The 20051-nt window shown below is 38.1% G+C and overlaps 2 protein-coding genes across 3 annotated transcripts in view; one reads left to right on the top strand and one right to left on the bottom strand.

The window, feature by feature from the left end:
* Nucleotides 1–10746, top strand: cfap92 (cilia and flagella associated protein 92 (putative)). The gene is made up of 16 exons (XM_051074608.1): nucleotides 1–137; nucleotides 625–876; nucleotides 1085–1287; nucleotides 1543–1762; nucleotides 1868–1942; nucleotides 2121–2246; nucleotides 2575–2759; nucleotides 2954–3817; nucleotides 3984–4135; nucleotides 5045–5318; nucleotides 5398–5562; nucleotides 6713–6898; nucleotides 7255–7405; nucleotides 9075–9289; nucleotides 10376–10518; nucleotides 10619–10746. The coding sequence occupies exons 2-16, from the start codon at nucleotides 633–635 to the stop codon at nucleotides 10734–10736; spliced, it is 3321 nt and encodes a 1106-aa protein (XP_050930565.1). The 5' UTR covers nucleotides 1–137; nucleotides 625–632; the 3' UTR covers nucleotides 10737–10746.
* Nucleotides 10524–20051, bottom strand: part of acad9 (acyl-CoA dehydrogenase family, member 9) — a 23364-nt gene continuing 13836 nt past the window's right edge. For both annotated transcript variants that reach the window (XM_051074806.1, XM_018667593.2), the window contains 13 exons: nucleotides 19352–19430; nucleotides 19059–19230; nucleotides 18879–18952; nucleotides 18718–18793; nucleotides 18554–18624; nucleotides 18338–18457; nucleotides 18120–18248; nucleotides 17402–17481; nucleotides 16849–16975; nucleotides 16676–16753; nucleotides 13643–13771; nucleotides 11467–11539; nucleotides 10524–11196 (listed from right to left, as the gene is read on the bottom strand). In XM_051074806.1, the coding sequence (XP_050930763.1) occupies nucleotides 11096–11196; nucleotides 11467–11539; nucleotides 13643–13771; nucleotides 16676–16753; nucleotides 16849–16975; nucleotides 17402–17481; nucleotides 18120–18248; nucleotides 18338–18457; nucleotides 18554–18624; nucleotides 18718–18793; nucleotides 18879–18952; nucleotides 19059–19230; nucleotides 19352–19430 (1309 nt within the window). In that variant the 3' untranslated portion in view covers nucleotides 10524–11095. The remainder of the gene's footprint in view (nucleotides 11197–11466; nucleotides 11540–13642; nucleotides 13772–16675; nucleotides 16754–16848; nucleotides 16976–17401; nucleotides 17482–18119; nucleotides 18249–18337; nucleotides 18458–18553; nucleotides 18625–18717; nucleotides 18794–18878; nucleotides 18953–19058; nucleotides 19231–19351; nucleotides 19431–20051) is intronic.

Genomic DNA, 20051 nt, shown 5'->3' on the forward strand with positions numbered 1-20051 from the left:
TGACAAAAAAGTGCAGAAGTATGTTTGACTGTTACATGTAGCCTGCTATATTCCTAAATGAGCTCTTCAAGAAGACTTGAAACGTTGGTGGCGTTAGCTTAAATCCGGACCCCTCGGGACCAACAGCATGAACTGAGGTGAGAACTGTGTTACTTCCTAATATTAAATGTTCTGTATCAATATTGAAACATATAGTTGTCAGGGAACTAGGGAAATTGCAGGGGGGGGGGGTTGTTTGTTTTTGTTTTTTTGATTTCCAGACTGGGCTAATTTATTTCACCGGTTAAAGACAGCACCAGGCAGAACTAGCACGCTTAAATATAAAGCTGCTTATTGAGCTCACTACGAAACTGAATCTCTTATTAATACTACTGAAAATGTAATCAATTTACTCATTAATATTGGTGTAATGAGGATTTTTTGAAGGACTTGACTTTTGAGGTGATATGACAATTAACATATCAATTCACAGTTCATATCGTGTAATGGCATAGCCTACAGTATGTGCTGTATCTAGTTGATGAGTACCTGTAACGGTATTTTATTAGTTAGTTATGATATGTGTATATGTATATGCTATATGTGATGGCATATAAATTCACCTGCTGTCCTTTTCATTTACAGTATTTTTCATGGAAAATATTACAATGGAATCTGAACCTGTGACCAACATGTCAGAGACCGATCTTTGTAATTCACCACCAGACTGTGATGATGGAGAACTTACAGATATAGGTCAAGAAGATATCCTTTGTCTTGAGACTGAGCATGGTTTGGAAAACAGGTCGAGTTCAACAGAGAATATCACATCGCAAATAGATGACTGCTCCTATTACATCTCATGGATAGTTTACATTGCCCTTGCTGTTCCAAGAGGTAAGTTTGACACACAAAACACATAAAAGATTAACATTAGCTCCACATGGATATTTAAAAGTGATCACACTGAAAGTTGTAATATGAGTTGTGTGGGACTGCTATGCTGACATGTACTACAAATCACTGCTGCAGTACAATGTAAGAAACAGAGATTTCAGCTTTCTTTCATCCTTTGTCTCATTCACAAACATTTGTCTTCTCATAGGGGAAGAAGTTGATGTTCCAACAGCTCCGGACAAGGCCAGGAAAACAAACAAAGACTCAGCCACTGTTTTAGTGAAAGCCCATAAAGCCCAGAGCTGCTATCATATTGAATACAAGTTGTTGCCAGGTGATTCAGAGACAATCAAAGTGGATCTACTAGTCTTTGGGCCAGTGGCAAAAATGTACACAGAAGATGAGTTCAAGGTAACCATGACCAGGTGCTTGTGTGTGTGTCTGTATTGTGTGTCCTTAATGAACAATTCATGAACATCCTGAATGTACAACAATAAAGCAGCTACATCATCTAGAGTTACAGTAAATGCCCAGTCACTGCACAGGAATCATTATTGTCTTCATAGAGATGATGAGCTCTGGTAACCAACACTTTGAAACATCCTACTGTGTAAGAACAATTAGACAAGTGTCTTGAATGCAAAAATACATGTGTAAATTCAACAGATTCTGAGAACATGGCATGAAGGAGATCAGACATGGGTTGGTTGGACCCAGAATTTCAAAGTCAAAGTCAACAGGGACATGCTGATCAGTCTACTTCCTCATAAGATCAAGCTGAAGATATGGAACAGTAAGGACAAATTGTCAAGTCAGGCCCGCTATGAGAGACTTAAAGCCTTCAGATTGCCACAGGATCAGCCTGAGGATACAACAGAAATGTGTGGTGAGCATGAATTTCAAATTACTCCAAAATGACCCAAACATTAAATATATATTGTGATTTTTCATTCTATAAAATTAAACATTAAAATATTATATTCACTCTAAGGGGGCATCAAGACTATGGTAAACAAACTCAGAGCCTTGTGTGAGAAGAAGTCAAACACATCTAAAAAACACACAAGTGCATAAATTATTTGATTCAAAGGTGGACTCAGAAACAGGTAAAGTAACTATTTATACCTTTTTAAGAAGTCAGTTTCAAGTGCTTTCACCACAGTGAATTGTGATTGTGATGAATTCTCTATGTGTGCCATGTAAGCCATAATAAATTAGGATTTTTTTATAACCCTTTTGTGTAGACAAGAACTTGGCTCCACAAGTGAAAGCAGGTTTTCAAAAACCCACAACTAATGCTTATGACCTTGAGGACATAAAAAAGAATGGTACTGCATCAATTGAAATCAGTTCCATTCATTTGCTAGCAGGTGAGTCAAATTTTTATTCACACGAATAGCCATTCAAGCAGTGGTTTCCAAACTTGTAGATTACCAAAGTCATTAGAAATGATCCCCAGAGACCATGAATATCTGTACCAACATTCATGGATCCATTCAAAAACTGTTATTGATATTGGAAATTGATTTTTCGCTCTGGTCCACAGTAGTGTATGATACTGCCACCAGCAGAGCCCCATTGTTATCATTGCTAAAGAGTCTGTAAGATTTATAATTTCATACTCATGTTATCAATCTGTTATCAATACTCTGATAAACATGAAATAAAATTGTAGTCTGTTATTTCTGTGACTGCCAGGTGAGACCACAGTGACTGAATGCTTCCCAGTCTGTTCGTCTGGTGTATTTGAGGTCATGTGCAACATTTCTCTGGACAAACCTTTAGTATCTGACCAACTGAAAGCTGAACTCAATCCAATGGTCATCACGATTTTGTCAGCAAACTCAATGCCCTCATCCCCAGTCCCTTTCCATGTCCTAGAGGTAGGATTTCCATCTCATTTCATTTTTATAAACTATATCTTAAAATGACATGTGGTTTATGGTCTACACATGTGTTGAATACATTTCTCAGTGATTTACTAATTATCTTTTCTGATTAGATACAGTTCGTTTTACTAATTTTAACACTGAGCACTGAACTTATAAGTCATTCTTTGGTTTATTTCTTTTCCCAGGAAAAATGCATGCCTGTCTATTGCCAGTACAAGTTCCATAACCTGAGCATGCACAGAACAAACTATCACAAGCATGGCACCAACATCTACTTCAGAGATGTAAATGTGATCCTGACTGGCTTGATGAGTCCTCAAGAGCTCCAAGAGTTCCTCTCCAGTTCGCCTCTGCAGATAGAGGTTCATGATCGTGACAGAAAGTTGGAGGAAACATCAAAAATGTCAGAGATGTTTGGCATGGTGTCAGATAATGACATGCATAGCAATGCCACACCATCCAAACATAAAATTATGGTTTTCAACTCCTATGGTATTGCAAGCTTAAACCTGTCTGAGTTTCTACTTGGGAAGCAAAGTCTAAAGGTCCACTTACCAATCAAATGCTGCCCTCCACCTCTGCAGCTGGACAGGGAGAGAAGTATATGTAACAGGAAGAAGACAGATGCAGCTGTTAGCAGAGATCCCATGCCACAGGCCCATTACTATGATATCAATTCTCAACTCAAAGTAAAAGTTGAGATAGCGTTCCCACTGAAAGTTAAGAATGACGCCTGTGAACTGGAGTCCTATGATGGGCCATTTGGGCGCATCATCTACCTCTTTGATTACAACAACTTCTCTGTTATGACCAAACTGAGATCAGAGATCCTCAGAATCAATGCATCAGCCTTCCATCTGGGATCACGCTCACTGGAAAATATAGAGAGAGCTCTATCAAATTACATAATGAATTTCAAGCATGATGAGAACAAGGATCTGGATTTTGTTACAGGATTCCATGTGCTAGATAAGAGGACACACATCTTTGTTCTTGAAGGGCTGAAACATAAAGCAGTGAGGAGACTTTGGGAGGCCTGTTCCTATGAAGTAAGTCCATGAACACTATCTTGCCCTTACAGCCTGTGTTAATGGTTTTCAGCTGTGCTGTCTATTTGGATAGAATGTTTAAATTCCAGTGAGAATCCTGCAGTTTTTGTGGTGTTTTGTAGGCTAAGTGGGAGTGAGGAGGAGCAGGTGAATGTCCTCTACAATTCAAGCCTCGGTTTCTTCAAAGCGCATCTATGACTCATTAGATGTGGGTTTGAGTCCTATCCACCTTTATGAGTCACTGCAGACCATCATGAAACAGCCTCTGGTCTACATTAGAGGCACAGTCCCCCAACCCTGCTTCCAGGCTTTGTCAAGGTACTGCAGTGGCATTTAAAGACCAATGCATGTTTTATCCCATTTAACACACATCAAGAATACTGTACATCACAGAAAATGCTGCTGGTAGGTACTATACAACTCAAGCAAGTTGAGTTGAGACCATTTAAAGAATCAAGAATCAGTGCTTATGGACTGCAGTATTGGAAATGGTCAACACAATGTCAAGAAGTACAAGAAGTGTAAAAATGTACTCTTGACATTGGAAACTGTAGTTTGACAAAATATCTTGATTCAAGTTCTGCTTACTAGTTCCTTCAACTACAACTAATGGTCTTCATCAGTGATGGAAGTTATGCAGGTATGATAACACAGCTAGTAATTAAAGTTTGGATCAAGGATTGACTTTGGATTATTTTCTCAAAACATACATGACTTTATGTAAGGTAGTGTGGTGGTGGTGGTGCGGTGGTGCAGCGGTTACCACTGTCACTTCGCAGCAAGAGTTCAAGCCCAGGGCCTTTTGGTGTGGGGTTTGCATGTTCTCCCCGTTCCTGCATGGGTTCTCTCCGGGTACTCCTTCCACAGTCCAAAGACATGCAGACTAGTTGCTAAATTGTCTGTAGGTGTGAATTTGAGTATTAATGGTTGTTTGTCTATCTGTGTTGGCCCTGTGATGGACTGGTGTACCCTGCCTCTCACCAGTGTCAGCTGGGATAGGCTCCAGCCCCCTCACAACACTTAAGGATAAGCGCTATAGATAATAGATGGATGGATGGATGTATGTACTTAAGCAGCTAACACTAACAAAAATACTGGTATGATCCTTCAAACTTTTGCATGAATCTATTGGAAGTTGAATATATACATGAAAACCATGTATAATTCTTGTTAAAATGTGTAATAAATGACATAGTAGAGTTTTTATTTTATTTTTATTTCACCTAGGTTGAGCCAACTGTGTCAAGTGAGGCAACTCAACGATGTGGTACATTACAACCTCTTCCCCTCAGCTGACATGATTCTCAGCATGAGCAAGGAATATGGCACATATGCTGAGCCGTGGAGGCAAAAAGCCAGCACAAACACTGAGATGATCTTGCCCACTCTGCCTGTCAGGATGAAAAGACATGCACCGCTTGACACACACAACAGAGAATATGTCAGATGGAAACACAACAGCCAGCAGATGATATTCCAACACTTCAGAGACTTTATTCAGGTCAAGAGGCCTTAATAGTGTAAATACAGTAAAATCTGATTCATTTACAGTGCCACTCATTTGTTTCAATTTATTCCAGGAAAATATTCAGAAGGTACAAGAGGACAGTAAACAGTTGCAGAGGCCAAAGGCTGCTGTATTAAGAGTAGACCAGGATCCAACCAGGCCAGCACACAACTACAGCATCCAGACCTTCAACTCAAACGAGCAAACCAAGGAGCTGCTCTGCAAAGAGATGGCTAAGGTTTGATTAATGTATAGGATATAATGTATATAATGTGTTGTTTTATAGATACATACTATCTCAGCATACCAGGCTCATGGTAGTAGCAAAGTGGATATTGGAACTGCCATTAAAAGATCATAATGGTGTTTGCATGTTTGGTTATGTTTACTACAAATTATATGTAATTTAGAGGACAGCTAACTACTTCACTACTTGGAAACCCATCACTGCTTTAGACAGTTGTATCACTAATATGAGATAATCAAGTTAGGACTAGAGGTGCCAATGTAAATACCAACGTAAATAGTTGGCTGCTGAGCTATTAACCTTTATAACAGTGATTGTATAGGCCTGGTATAGTATACATTCACTGCTGTTTAAAATCACCTTGCTTAGAAAAAAGTAAACTAACTATTGTAAGTGACTGAATCTGAATCTGAAACTGAATTGAACAAAAGAATATCAATCAGCTCTTGTTCAGACTCTTTAAATGACTACGTATAATGTGGAGAGAGTCAATGTGGAACGAGTCACTTGCTGTGACAAACCCACAGAGAATTCTCACTAGATTCTGCAATTTCTCCAGCTTTACAGGAGTGTTTTAGCATCTTTCAGCTCATTAATTTAGTTAAGTTATTTAGTTAAGTTATGTCTCAGATGTCTAGCTTAGCTATGATTAACACAGTGGATCATGTAGCGGCCAAGGAGCAAGATATTATAACTTCAAATGAATGAGAATGTTGCTTTCTATCTGCTGGATGTGTAAATAGGCAACTATTTACTGACATGTTAGCCATACCCACTTTATAAGATGATACAATGTCTGTGTTTTCTTTATAGCTTGTTGGATTGTCCCCATGTGGCTAAAATTAGATAATGCCATTTTAAACTGCATACTGCATGTACAAACAATGAAGACTTGTTCACTGTGATGATAATGTAACTCAAGCAAATTTCAAGAGTCCATTAATATTGTGCATGTTTGTGTTGGGTGGAATGCAATGCCTACCCGCATAATGGAAGAATGAATATATCCAATTAGTTAGAGCTGTATACAAATACAAGTATACATAATTTGTAGTTCAAGGATAAAGCTGGCATTATTACTATATTATTTGTGTCTCATGAGGATTTTATAACTGTTGTGTTTCTGTGGTGATAACTTCAGGTACCTGGACAAAGGTTCACCTACAGCCAGCAATACCACAGTGCTACAGTGGAGATTGGAGACATGACTTCTAAAAATGACTCCAGCTCTGCTGCTGCCTCTATTTGGTTCACAAGTTTAAGCAGTGCCAAGTCCAGAGTGCACCCCAAATACCCAGATGAAGCCCGTGTGGAAGAGCTGAGAAAGGTAATGTCACTCTTCATCTTCCAACAGTATGGGGTTTTGCAGGAACAGGGATGTTCAGTTTATTGACATTCCCATAAAAAAGTACAGGGATACAAATTTCATCACTGTTTACTCGTCCTCCTTTTTCTGTGATGCAGTATGTTTAGGTCAGGGTAGAATAGCTTGTAACATGACATGACTAATAATATTAGCCTTGCTGTTTATTCAGTTGTCCTTACCATGCAACAATTTATTCTCCCAGTGGGAGTTTAAAAAAACATTTTAAAAGAATTTGAAGGATCTGATTAATCCCAGTAATAGTGTGTGTTTGTAGTAGAGGGTTAAGTTGATAATATGACTGTTCACTGTGCATCCAGCCATGGAGAGAGAACATCCTACATGCCAACACACTGAAACCCACACTTTCACGGGACATATGGGTATGGAATCGTCGTTATGAGGACTTTCAGCTCTACTGCAAACCTCCCCATTTCTTCAGCACACCTCCTGTCACCATTCACCTGGCTGGTATGGATTTATTAGGCTGTGCTGCATTGATGTACTATAAAACACTTTCAAGTGCTAGAAGTGTTATAACTTCCATGTATCTGTCCACTTTGTTTTACGGTGTGTTCTCCCCTTCCCATGAGTAGCTTGAGATATTTCCAATCTTGCTTTCTAAGTCATCAGCTGTAAATGTCAGGGCTTGGTGTCATACTCTGATAATCAAAGAAATTGAGCTTCTTTATAGAGTCATCATTTTACATTGTAGATCAGTTTGCAAACAAGGAAAATCATCAGTCCATCATTGGGGAGACAGAAATTATCCACAAACAGCTGACTGAGTATACCAGAATGTCATGTGGCCACAAAGAGTTTATATAGGCCGCATGACAGGCTCTGAGGCATACATGGCAAAACCAGTGACTAAAAGTACCCAAGAATTACACTTAAATAAAGGTATTGCTTGATAAATTACATTACAAAATGATACCGTTTAACTTTTTGTGGCTAGTGACTAATTTATTTGCACTCTAATTATGTATTCTTAAGTCTTAAGAGATTTTTTCCCCTCAGTTACCAGGAGTTTCTTACTGGTAGTGATTTGGATCCAGTAGATTCGTGTGGATGATATATCCCAGCAAGCCAGCAAGTTGTAAGACAGAAATAAACAGTAAATGGAGCTAGTTAACAAAAACCACAACACAGCTCTCAAAAAAGATTTTGAACATTCATAACAGATTGCAACATCTTTATCATATTTTCAATACTTGATTTTCCTTTCAGATCTCACTTGTCATGGAACTAATTTTCTGTTGGAGAGTATGTTACATTCAGCTAACAAAAAATTAATTCTGTACACTTCTTTAAAGTGCCAGCTCTTTCATGAATCAGTGCTTTTGGCCATTTAGATACACAAAAGTTAATAGCAATAAGCATTTGAAGAGGGAGAAAGACTTTATGTAGGCAATGGGAGGTGGAGTTGGGAGAGACTATATGCAGATATGAGACTATTCCGCATTAACATAATAATACTTTCCAAGTGAGCTGACTGATTTTTACTGATAATTTAAGTATCAGGTATGACAATATATTAACTATCAGGATCAGAACAACTAGGTCTGAGTTTAAAATGTGTCTTTCGACAATTTGTAACAGTTTATATTCAGCCATGCCATGCTAAGTCGAGTCTTGGCAGTCTTCATTGTTTTCATTCTGTTGGTACACATGGTAGATTGTTTTCTTGCCACACAAGCTGCTTGTGTGCCATTTTATTTTCATTATGTGAATGGTGAGTAACCTAAGCCCATCTGGCTCAAATGGCTCTGAGAAACTAGGCCATAACTAGCATGAATGTGCATAATATTACAGTTTAACAGTATCCAAGAGTGGATTTTTTCCTATAACTGTCTGGGCTGTAAGCTTTTGAAAGCCAATATTGACATGTTTTGATTGAAGCTCCAGATGGTGGGTATTTGAGCCAATATCAGTGTTGCTGAGTAACACACCCCCACACCATGCTGGAGAATAAGTTTGGACAGAGAGGAACTTCAGTGATATCAGCAGTAAACAAATTATCTACTCATATTTGTCTTTTTTGTCCACCCATCCAGTGTAGTAACATTCTAAGATCTGTTTAGTTCTTTAGTTATATAAACAGTAGTATTTCATCAGTGGGTGTGCTGTTGATCCTCAGGAGACTCTCTACAGCAGGAACAGCTTGAAGCAGCCAGAGCTCAGCACACTCGCTGGCTGAAGAAGCTGCTTCCTGGCAGCAGCACCAACCGACCAGACAACGGCCCCATCTCAGAGTTCAAGTGTCACATGGGAGGAAACTCAGAGACAATTCAGGATATACTGAAAGATGAGCCAAAGAAATATTCACTGAGGAAGCCAGGCCTGATGCTGAAGGTACAGTATTTGTTGCCAAGACACATTCAAGTAACAGGAGTGACTTATGTAGTATATAGGCAGTGGCATAAAAGTAAACTTATGTCGTCTGTACTCTGTGTTATGGTGTATTCCATTTCTTGCTTCTGCCATCTGTTTGTAGAGGGATTTTAGTGATCACTTATAAACCAGAGGCCCAGCACTCTATCTTATGGCATGGTGGCCTCATATCCAGTGATAGTGTAAGGGCTTCTGTGTGGTTGCTACTATATTATTTAAGCATAAGGCCCTATCTTAAAGAGTGTCCAACAGTCAAAAAAAAGTAATTCTAGGTTCTAAATTATTTCAGTGTTATGCTAATATGTTACATATAAGAAGCAAATCTTTGCCCTGAGAAGCCCCATTAACTTAAATTGAAGTCCGATACTCACTCTCTTTTACCTTTTTTTTGGTCTCTGCCAACATGCTTAGCCAGAATAACCGTCATGTTCTTGGTCACCTCTGTTATCAAGCCCTTCTCCCCCATTTGCTCAGTTTGACTGGGCAACCAGTTCTAGGAAGAGTGCTAGTTATTACACACTTCCCTCATGTAAGAATTATGGAGGCCACTGTGCTCCTGAGAACCTTCAATGCAACAGAAAGTTTTCTGTAGCCTTCTGTCGCCCAGATCTGTGCCTATCCTATCCATGAGCTCTGCAGGCAGTTCCTTCGACATCATGGCTGGTTTTTGCTCTGGTATGCATTATCAGCTGTGAGACCTTATATAGACAGGTACTTTGCTTTCCAGATCATGTCTAATCAATTTAATTTAACACAGGTGGACACCAATCAAGGTGTAGAATCATACGAACGATGAAGAGAAATGGGAGATACCTGAGCTAAATTTCCTTTAGTCATAGCAAAGGGTCTGAATACATATGTGAATGTGACATTTCAGTTTTTCCTTTTTAATACATTTTTGCTTTGTCCTTATGGGGTAGTGGGTGTAGACTGATGAGCTGTGCTGTGCAGGTAGTGCACAGTGGATTCTTAAAACTTTTGATTCTGATTGCAGTTGACTGTAATGACCAGTAGTTGGTGAGCCAACAACTGTTTCTTGTGTTACAGCCTTTGCCTCAACTATCTGTGATGAGCTTTCTTGACAACAAGGCAGAAGCTCTGGCTCCTGGCCCCTGTATGGACCACAGCCTCAGCAGCAAAAACAACACCATCCCCAGACATATCTCTCTTTACAACAAGGACCACTACATGTCAGTTCAAGTTAGAACTTTTATTTATTTTGTAGTTTTTTAAAGCTACTAAAAAAATATGAATGTGTCTTAATGTGGTATGTTCTGTTGCTTCTTATAGTGGATTTGGAAAGCAGCATTCCTTCCTGTACAAGCGGACTTCCCTGCCTCTAACAGACAAGGACAAGAGTATCTTCACTTTTCAAAAGTATGCACCTAAAATGAAGACACATACATGAGCTATTAAGGCTTTCGGGAATACTGTAGAACCCAGAACCCACAAAAACTGTACCCTACATACCAAAAAGACTTATAAGCATTAAAACTACTATCAGTATCAGTGCAATAATTCATTGTAGCACTACAACTGAAGAGCACTTTGGATAGAATACTGTAAAATGCCCAAAGATCTCAGGTTTTATATTTCATATTAAGATACACCAGCTATTAACAAAAACTATTAAGTATTAACATAAATCTCATAATTTAAATCTCTTTATTTAATGTTGTCATTGGGTAAATGTAAATCATCGGAACTGAACTGACTCGCCCTTATTGTACAGTCAAGAGATAAAGTATTGCGGTCATATGAGAGAGCTCAATATGTTCTTTCAAGAGGATGAGAGCAGATGTATGCTCTGTTCTCCAAGACCGCCTTGGCGATCTTCTTGATGTTGGCATCGTTGTTCTCAGGAGAGTCTGGAACAGATTGAGATGGGAATTACAAAACAAGTTGGTTTCATTCATTAAATACAAAATACAACATTCTCATCTGTCTGGTTAATGTCACTGGATAACTTACATATAGGTCATTAAAAAAAGTGTGTCAATGAAAAGCAGTGGGGGGGTTTAAGTGTTGGTATGTGAGGTTTGGTGGGGAAATTTCACAACTCATGGAAGTCTTTTCTACTGACATGCTATTAAAAAAGCACAGGGCTGTTGTCAATTACCATTTTGTGTTGTACTTACATTTTTGCAACTGAGCCATCATGTAATTGTTCTTGAAGAAAGCATTGCCACAGAATGTGTTTGCAAGCAGCACCTAAAAAAAGGAGACACATGGGTATTTGTCAAAACCTGCAGACATGAAGCCAAGTGGAAAACAACCAAGAGAAATAAAAAATAAATACTGGTCTGATACACAAGGCAGTTCAAAGCATAAGGTGTGATTAAATGTGAAGACAATTTTAAACCTCTGATGGTTCTATTTATCTGCAAAAACACCATAACACATTAACTGGAAACATTGTGCAAAATTCCATCAATAAAACATATGTTTTTAATTAAAAAAAAATGTCAGATTGGCAATTTCCTGTTCACCATGGAAATACGCCAAATTCAACCGGTGCAGGACTTAAATCACATTGGAACTAACTCAGATGAAAGCACGATGAGTGGGGCCATATTTACTTTTTTAAAAAAAGAATACTTGGTTAGAGCTCATGTTAAATTGTTTTCCACGGGAGAAACATTTCTAACTATCAACTATCTTTGGAATGAAATACAATTGGATATGATCTCTTTGTGTGTTTTACATAAAATGGAACGGTGGATAACTGCACATATATTTACATTTATGGCTATAGCTACAGTGGAACAACATACTCTCCACTGCACAGAGCTGCACATCTGAATCACAGAAGAGTGTTGCAAAAGTGGATAATATAAAGCATTCACTGCCTTCTTGTCTCTGTTCAGGACTTGTTTTGTTCTGCTTTGCACTACTTCACTGTTTCTGATTACACACATAATTGTCCTGGCGTTGGTGTTTACACTTTGCCATGATGTGTCCCTCTCTATCTAATTTCATTTTGCTAAAACTTTTACCCCAATTAAAATGGAGCAACACAGCTCTACAAAATGGTAAACTGAAAATTACTGCTATAGCAAATGTATGTAAGCACTTATTTGAGTTACCAATAAATCAAAGGCAAATAACAGGCCTAATTAAACACGTTTGCAACAAAAAATGAAGAAAAAAAGAGGTGATAACATGTTGTGACATACTGCTGCTTTATTAATTGCTTTCAGCAGACTACAGCTTCCCACACTAAATGAAAACAGCCTAATCTAATTAGATAACAATGTGTGTTTTATTAAGACTGATGAATACACTTATCTTAATTAAGATGTGACCTGCTTTCTGGACAGTTACACTGTAACTGTAATTGAATGCAATGACTTAACAGTTGTGTATGGCTCCATAAGTGGCAAAGTGTGACTGCAATGCATTGTAAAACCACATGTTCAGAGGGTACTTCATTTTAAAAAAATCATTAACTTTACTTATATGTCCTATTTAGCATTTATAGACCAGTAATACATAGTTTATAATAGACTATAATGTAGCTATATGCACATCTAAGTCTTAATGTATTCATCAACAACTGCAACTCCTCTTGTGGACACATATAAGTGGAGCCTACGTATATAAACAGATGATAATATAAGTGGAGCTACTATATAACAGATGATAACGTGGTAAGACAGGAGCTGTAGATCTGAGGAGAGATTCTGCAGTGACTGAGGTTTGCAGTGAAAATACTGACCCACATTGTATGGGATGAGGGGGCAGCTGTCCATCACTTTTAAATACAGAAGGACTGGTGTGAGCACCAATTGGATGAGGTAAATAGAACTGCTTTCACTAAACTTCTCTTAAAATTAGAGACACTGATCAGACTGAATATTAATTCCAGATGTATAGGATGCCTATTAGCCTTTAAGTTAAGCATGGACACACGTCCTCTTCTCCTTGACTCAGCTGCTTTGGAATAGTGTCCCCGTACATATTTTTTGGTTGGGACTATGATGGACATTAAATGGATAAAAGATTGTGTTTTCCTCTCAGTTCTTTTTAATAACTGTAATTAAACCTTTGGGATGTGGGTGTGATTTTATTTCATTATATTTATGAAGTCAGAAAATGGGGAACCCACTATACTTGTGGGCTCTGACAGCTTTGTGGGGACCAAAACAAGTTTAGATAGCAGTATAAGTGTTAAGACTAGTGTTAGGATTAGGCATTCGGTTGTGATGATTAAGGTTAGGGTTAGGGGGCAAGGGAATGTGTTATGTCAATTACAGGTCCCAACAAAAATAGCTTTACAAAGATGTGTGTGTATGTTGTATATAGTGTACGTACCTCGTGGTCATGATTCCTGAGGCCGATGCTAATGGAGCGGCTGGCTCTGGAAAGGACGGCTGTCATGGCGTAGAGGTTGATCAGCACATCTGCTACTCTCTTCAGAATGAGCTGTTCATCCACTATGGTCTGAAAACATCAGTGAATACAAAATAAGGACACTAATCATCAATGTTTTCCAACCTTTCATTTGGTAATTTATTGGGTAATTAAATAATTCCTGTAAACCTCAACCCAGAAAAAGGAGAGTTCTCTGAAAATAAAATTTGTTGCATATTGGTGGTACCAAGAAGACTGCAAGAGTCCAGTTTTCTTTGGATGGAACACTCATTCATTGGTGCTTGGAACATTACTTGCAACAGTCTGGATTTTACTTTTAAACATGTGAATAATTCCTGTGCATAGAGATTGTCCGACAGAGACTATAGTGTCACCAGGATTACATCTGGGCTAATGTGTAAAACCTATACTGTCTGGTTTAGTGGAAGAAGAATTCTCTTCATTTGGCAAATGTAAAGCTTTACAAGGCTTAAAATCAAAACTGACCTCTCAGGGAGAGGGGTTTAGGAATGGTCCTGTTTCAAATCATCTGACTCTGAAATAGACTGGGACATGCTCACACTTATTAGAGCACACACAATCAAGCCTTCCCTAGCCATTCCAAGCTACTAACATTAGTATGTATGATAATTAAAGGAAAATTCCAGTTTATTAAAACTTAGGTCTTCTTTTCATAATTTTGGTCTTCATTCATACTGCCCTTTATTGGTACAATGTCAGTCTCTCTGATTGTCTGACTGCTCGTGTTTGTTACCCTTTTGTGTTCTAGTGTTGTTGCTACATTCCCAGGCCTCAGCAGTTATTTTGTTGAGTACAATGCTGTCCTAACCTGTGGAGATGATGGCCAGAAGTGTAACATAAGACCAAAACTGTAACGAAACCAAAATTATCCACTTATCAACAATAACCAATAATAAAAAATAATAAAATGCATAGTGGACAGGGTGTGTGCCATGTAATCACAATGTCCCTGATGCCAATAACTCTCATTGCATGCCATACACACCCTCTCTCCATTGCATTTCCTGTCTGTACCTTTGCTGTCAAACTATCAAATATAAAGACAAAAGTGGTAAACACTAATCTTGGGGAGGAAAAAAAAACAACTTTCTCTTCTAATCATGCATAAAAATGCTATTCTGGTAAGATTTAGTGGAGACTAAATCTTAGGGTTTTCCACATTAAGACGGTCAAATTTGTGAATGCAACTTTCTCTCCATGTGTCAGCCCTCCTACCAGATGAAAATGGTCAAAAGATAGATCTGAGGGCTTGGGAGATCATTAATGAGTATCATAGTTTTGCAACACATATAGTTATTTATAGTCATGGATACAGTGGTTAGCACTGTCGCCTCACAGCAAGAAAGTTCTGGGTTTGGGGCTTTTCTGCGTGGAGTTTGCATGTTCTCCCTTTGTCCGGCATGGGTTCTCTCCGGGTTCTCTGGCTTCCTCCCACCATCCAAAGACATGCAGCTTAGGTTACTGGTGACTCTAAATTGCCTGTAGGTGCGAATGTGAGTGCGAATAGTTGTTTGTCTGTATATGTTAGCCCTGCGAATGGACTGGGGATCTGTACAGGGTGTACCCCGCCTCTCGCCCAGTGTCAGCTGGGATAGGCTCCAGTACCCCCACGACCCTTAATTGATAAGATAATGGATGGAATTTATAGTCATCTTTACTTTTTGTATAATCTTTGCTTTCTGTGAAACATTGTATAATTTGACTTCTTTGGCCTCAACCTTTTTTAAATTAAACCATGTGAGAAGTTTAGAGGGGAAATGTCTCCTCACCAGAACTGCTGACAAGTCATACAATATCTGAAACATGACAATAGAAGCTAAAGTTTTCTATTGCATTTTATAAGCATATTGTGTTTTTTAATGCACCATTTCAAAAGTAACTACAATCTGTCAAATATGTAGTGGAATACAAAGTATAATATTTATCTCTGAGTATAAAGTAACATAAAATGAATTGCTTGTTAATGTAAATGAGGGTGAAGAAGATGAGATTTACCATTTTTAAATGTAGACGTTTGTTTTCACACAAGAACAACATTTGAAAATTTAGACAGCTTAATGTAGACATAGTCTCTATTGTTGATGCTTGCTGCTATGATCAGCTGTGATGAGCCACAGAAGGATTATATGCTACTTATTTAGTAGTTTTGTTCGTCATCTCTAATACACAAAACTATTGTGAACATAGCCTAGTGAAATACTGAGCTTTTACAGCATGATCAATTTATCAGTCATGCATTAATTTAGCAAATGCATTTGTCCAAAGCAACTTCCATACTTTCCCCCTGTACACATCATCAGCAGTTTAGCTTTCACTGTAGTGCTCAAGGACACTTAAACATGTGAACAAGAGGAGCTGGGAACCATCAGCCCCACAATTAGCTGCCAACCCGCTCTACCACCAGAGCTACTGCTGACTCAAGTTGTCCACCTCTCTTTTTGATTGTGTCCCAATTTCCTCAAAATATCATGTTGTCCCAGGTCTCATCTTTAATGGTTAAAGAGAATAACAGTCAAGAGAAAATAAACATATGTATCCAATATCTGTAAATGATTAAAGCAGTGTGAACATTAAACCTCTTGGTCTTCTGCTCATGAAGACCGCAGTGTGATGAGGACACTGTATTGGATCAAAACAGAGTCAAATGATACAGGAAATGGGGATTTGGAAAGCTGACCTGTTTCCAAGAGGTTTATAACTTCTTTGGGAAAGCCTTGATTACAAAAGCACAGTCACAGTCATAGAGGATTTCTCAGATAAAGAAAGAGGAAACTTTGGAGCAGCTGTCTAACAGATCAACACCTGAGAACCACTGATTGGAAGATATGAACAGATCTATAATGACATTATAAAACAACATATACATTCAGCCATTTGAGAAAATGAGAATTTTATCCAAAGAAATTGGAAACATTTAAGCAGGAAAAGAATGAGAAATAAATCAGACGTTACCTTTCCATATCTGTACAGCAGGCTCTCCACTGTCGATCCAAAAAAGCTGACATTCTGCTCAAGCTTCTTTGCACTTTCCTGTAAACAGGAAACTGTTGAACCTCTAGAATACAACTACTACATCTACGGTTTACAAAACATGTATCCTGTAAGAGTAAGGATGAAGTTCTTACTGCCAAGCTGGGATGCACTACGCCATCTTTTCCCGTCAGGCCAAGGTCCACTGAACCTCCAAATGTGGTCCTCAGTTTCTTCCCTGCCATGCCCAAAGCAAGACCTATATTTCCTTTCTTCATCTCCCTGGAGGCAGAGCAGAGAAAAGACTAAGGTACTCAGGCAAAATCAAGGGATTTTTTGATGAATTACACTGCCTAAAGATGGTATTTCAGACTGGAAGATTATTGGCACACAAAAGACCAGTAATTACCAGACAGATTCACAGGTAATGTTATTTTTAATTTTACTCTAATTATCTATGAAATTACATCTTTTACTTGTGATGCAGCCTTTAATAGCAAGAGAAACACTAAATTTAGAGCTGCATCAATCAACATTTTTAAATGAATGCAATGGGATAGTTTTGGAATGGAATAGAATTGTTTTGTTTTATTTTTTTAATTTTTTAAACAGACTGTATACACTACCTGCTCAACACCAAACACTTGGCATGTATATGCATATGAATATCTTTCATAGCTTTATATAGTACAACATTCATATTCTTACTTTATTTTCCCTGTGAAGACTTTGCCAGCATACTGCATTCCAGTAAGAGCAATGTACATCCTCAGGATTTCATTGGTCCCCTAAAAACAGACATCAGAATCAACAAATGGCACACTAGCAATTTCTCATTTATTATACTATATGTATATGGTGACGCATGTACTACACAACACAACATTTGATGATTACAACATTTTCCCATCAATAAAAACATAAGATGCTCTTGAAACATTTAGAATAATCTGATTATGACTGATTATGATTGAAACAGAAAAATTTGTTTAAATGGCTGTTAAGCTGCAAAGTCTGCATAGTCGATTAATCCAAATACAGAAAGAAACCTTCGCCCTCAACAATAAGTCAACTATCAACTTAATCTATGTGATTTAATTCCATAGTCAAATATGCCACCTGGTGGCCATTTACAGAATGGAAAGTTGTGTGCAGTACCCGCTACAGTACATAATGTTTTTTAACCCAAATTCCCAACCAACAAAGTACATTTCTGACTCATCACCAATCAAACCCTGTAAAATAAGAAAAATCTAAATATTAAATATTTTTTCACATTTTATTTATTTATTTTATCTATTTGCCTATTTGCCTTCTCTAACCCCCTTTTAGTCTAAAAGAAAACCAGAAATATGACTGAGGATATGACTTAAATTGTCAGTGGTAACTACTGCCCTGACTAATGACTGAATCATTTTCAGAGTACCTCAAAGATGGGCAGGATGCGACAGTCCCTGACGTAGCGCTCATAGGGGTAATTCTTTGTATAACCCAGACCTCCGAGGACTTGAAGAGCTTCACTGACACAAATCCAGCCTCCCTCTGAGCTAAATACCTGAACAGAGGATAAAGAATACAAATTATTAGCCATTTTGTTTAATACTTATTTTACATGAACACAGTTTAGTGACAAAGGTATCTAACCTTGACCATGGCAGCCTCTACAGAACAATCTGGAAGTCCTGGTCTGTCCATCATCCCTGCCGTCAGGTACGCCATGCTCTCCATCACAAAGACATTGAGGGCCATCAAAGCAAACTTCTCCTACAGTAACAGGGCAAACACTTTTAATTTACTTACAAGCAGACAGAGAGGTGAAAATTATTCACCAGATTCATGTGAGGGAAAAGTAAATTGTACCTGAATCATACCGAATTCACTCAGGCTTTTGTTAAACTGCTTCCTGGTTGCAGCGTATTCAGAGGTCATTTCTACAGAGTCAGACATAGATAATGTCAAACTTCACAAATTTTACACACACAAGCTCTTATTAAATGATCTCAGGTGCTTTACGGTATTTTTACCTATCAGCTTTTTTATCATTCCAGCTGAAGAACTACCCATACTGAACCTCCCTGAGTTCAGGATGTTCATGGCAATCTGGCCAACACAAAGCAAAAGTTTATATCACAATACAGATATAGTCTTGTACAATAGCTTGTGTTGAGGACAGTATAAAGCTTACCTTGAATCCACCACCTATTTCCCCTATTACATTTTCCAGTGGCACTGGGACATTGTCGAAGGACACTTCACAAGCTGAAAAAAGGAAAAAGGTTTCATCACAAGTTACATTAAAAAGCAATGTAACTACCAAGAACATTCAAAGTATTCATCCTTATATTCAGACTCAAAGAAGGCCTACTGTTGGAGCCCCTGATGCCCAGTTTGTCCTCAGGCTTGCCACTGGTAATGCCCCCAAAAGCCCTCTCCACAATAAATGCCGAAATCTTGTCTTTCTTCACACCATCTACAATCACCTCCGTCCTGGCAAACACGGTCATAATATCTGCCATACCGCCATTTGAAATCCAAATCTGATAACACAAATTAAAAGACATGATCTTTAGAGATTAATGCAAAAGGAACCGTGTGGGAGGAATTTAGAATGTAAATCTGAAGCTTTGATTAAACTTCTGCGAGCTTGATTCCTCTCACCTTGGAGCCATTGATCAGGTAATGTTTTCCATCTTCTGACAGAGTTGCACGGGTCTGAATGGAGGCAGCATCACTTCCACTAAAATCGATTAAAGTGAGTGTAAATGAAGCTCATGCAATGATATTCCGAGACACAAAAGATGGTATCACAATCTTACCCTTGGAACAGAAAGCGCCCGTTGATTTAGAGGTCCCTTAAAATCATTTAACTCTTAAATACATGGGTGTTTTTTCAAAAAATAATGGATGCCTCTGTTTGTGAGCAAACTGGCATTTTTATACAGAGGATTAAGCCATATTTCAAAATCATATTGCTTGTAAAACCATATCATTAACAGTAACACACAAAAACATAATTTTGTCATTTATGATTTTTTACAATAAAGATCTCAGAAAAGTAATTTGAAATTCATTAATATTTCTCAGTGTAGTCTGATATTTTTCATGTTTCTATATATTGTCTTTTCTTACACATGGCTCACTGCAACGTCTCATGGACTGATTTAGTCAGTAATGTTATCACTTGCTTGATGTTACTGCAATATAGACTGTACCATATGGAAAATATCAGACTCAATAGAGGATGTATCATTCCTTCCTCTTCACCTCCACCACCTCTATTATTTGTGTAGGTCAACACCTTGTGCATGCATGACTGTTGTATAAACAATCACTCATGTATAAAGAGATCTGCAGCTGC

Source organism: Lates calcarifer, linkage group LG12 (assembly GCF_001640805.2).
Source record: "Lates calcarifer isolate ASB-BC8 linkage group LG12, TLL_Latcal_v3, whole genome shotgun sequence".
NCBI lineage: Eukaryota > Metazoa > Chordata > Actinopteri > Centropomidae > Lates > Lates calcarifer.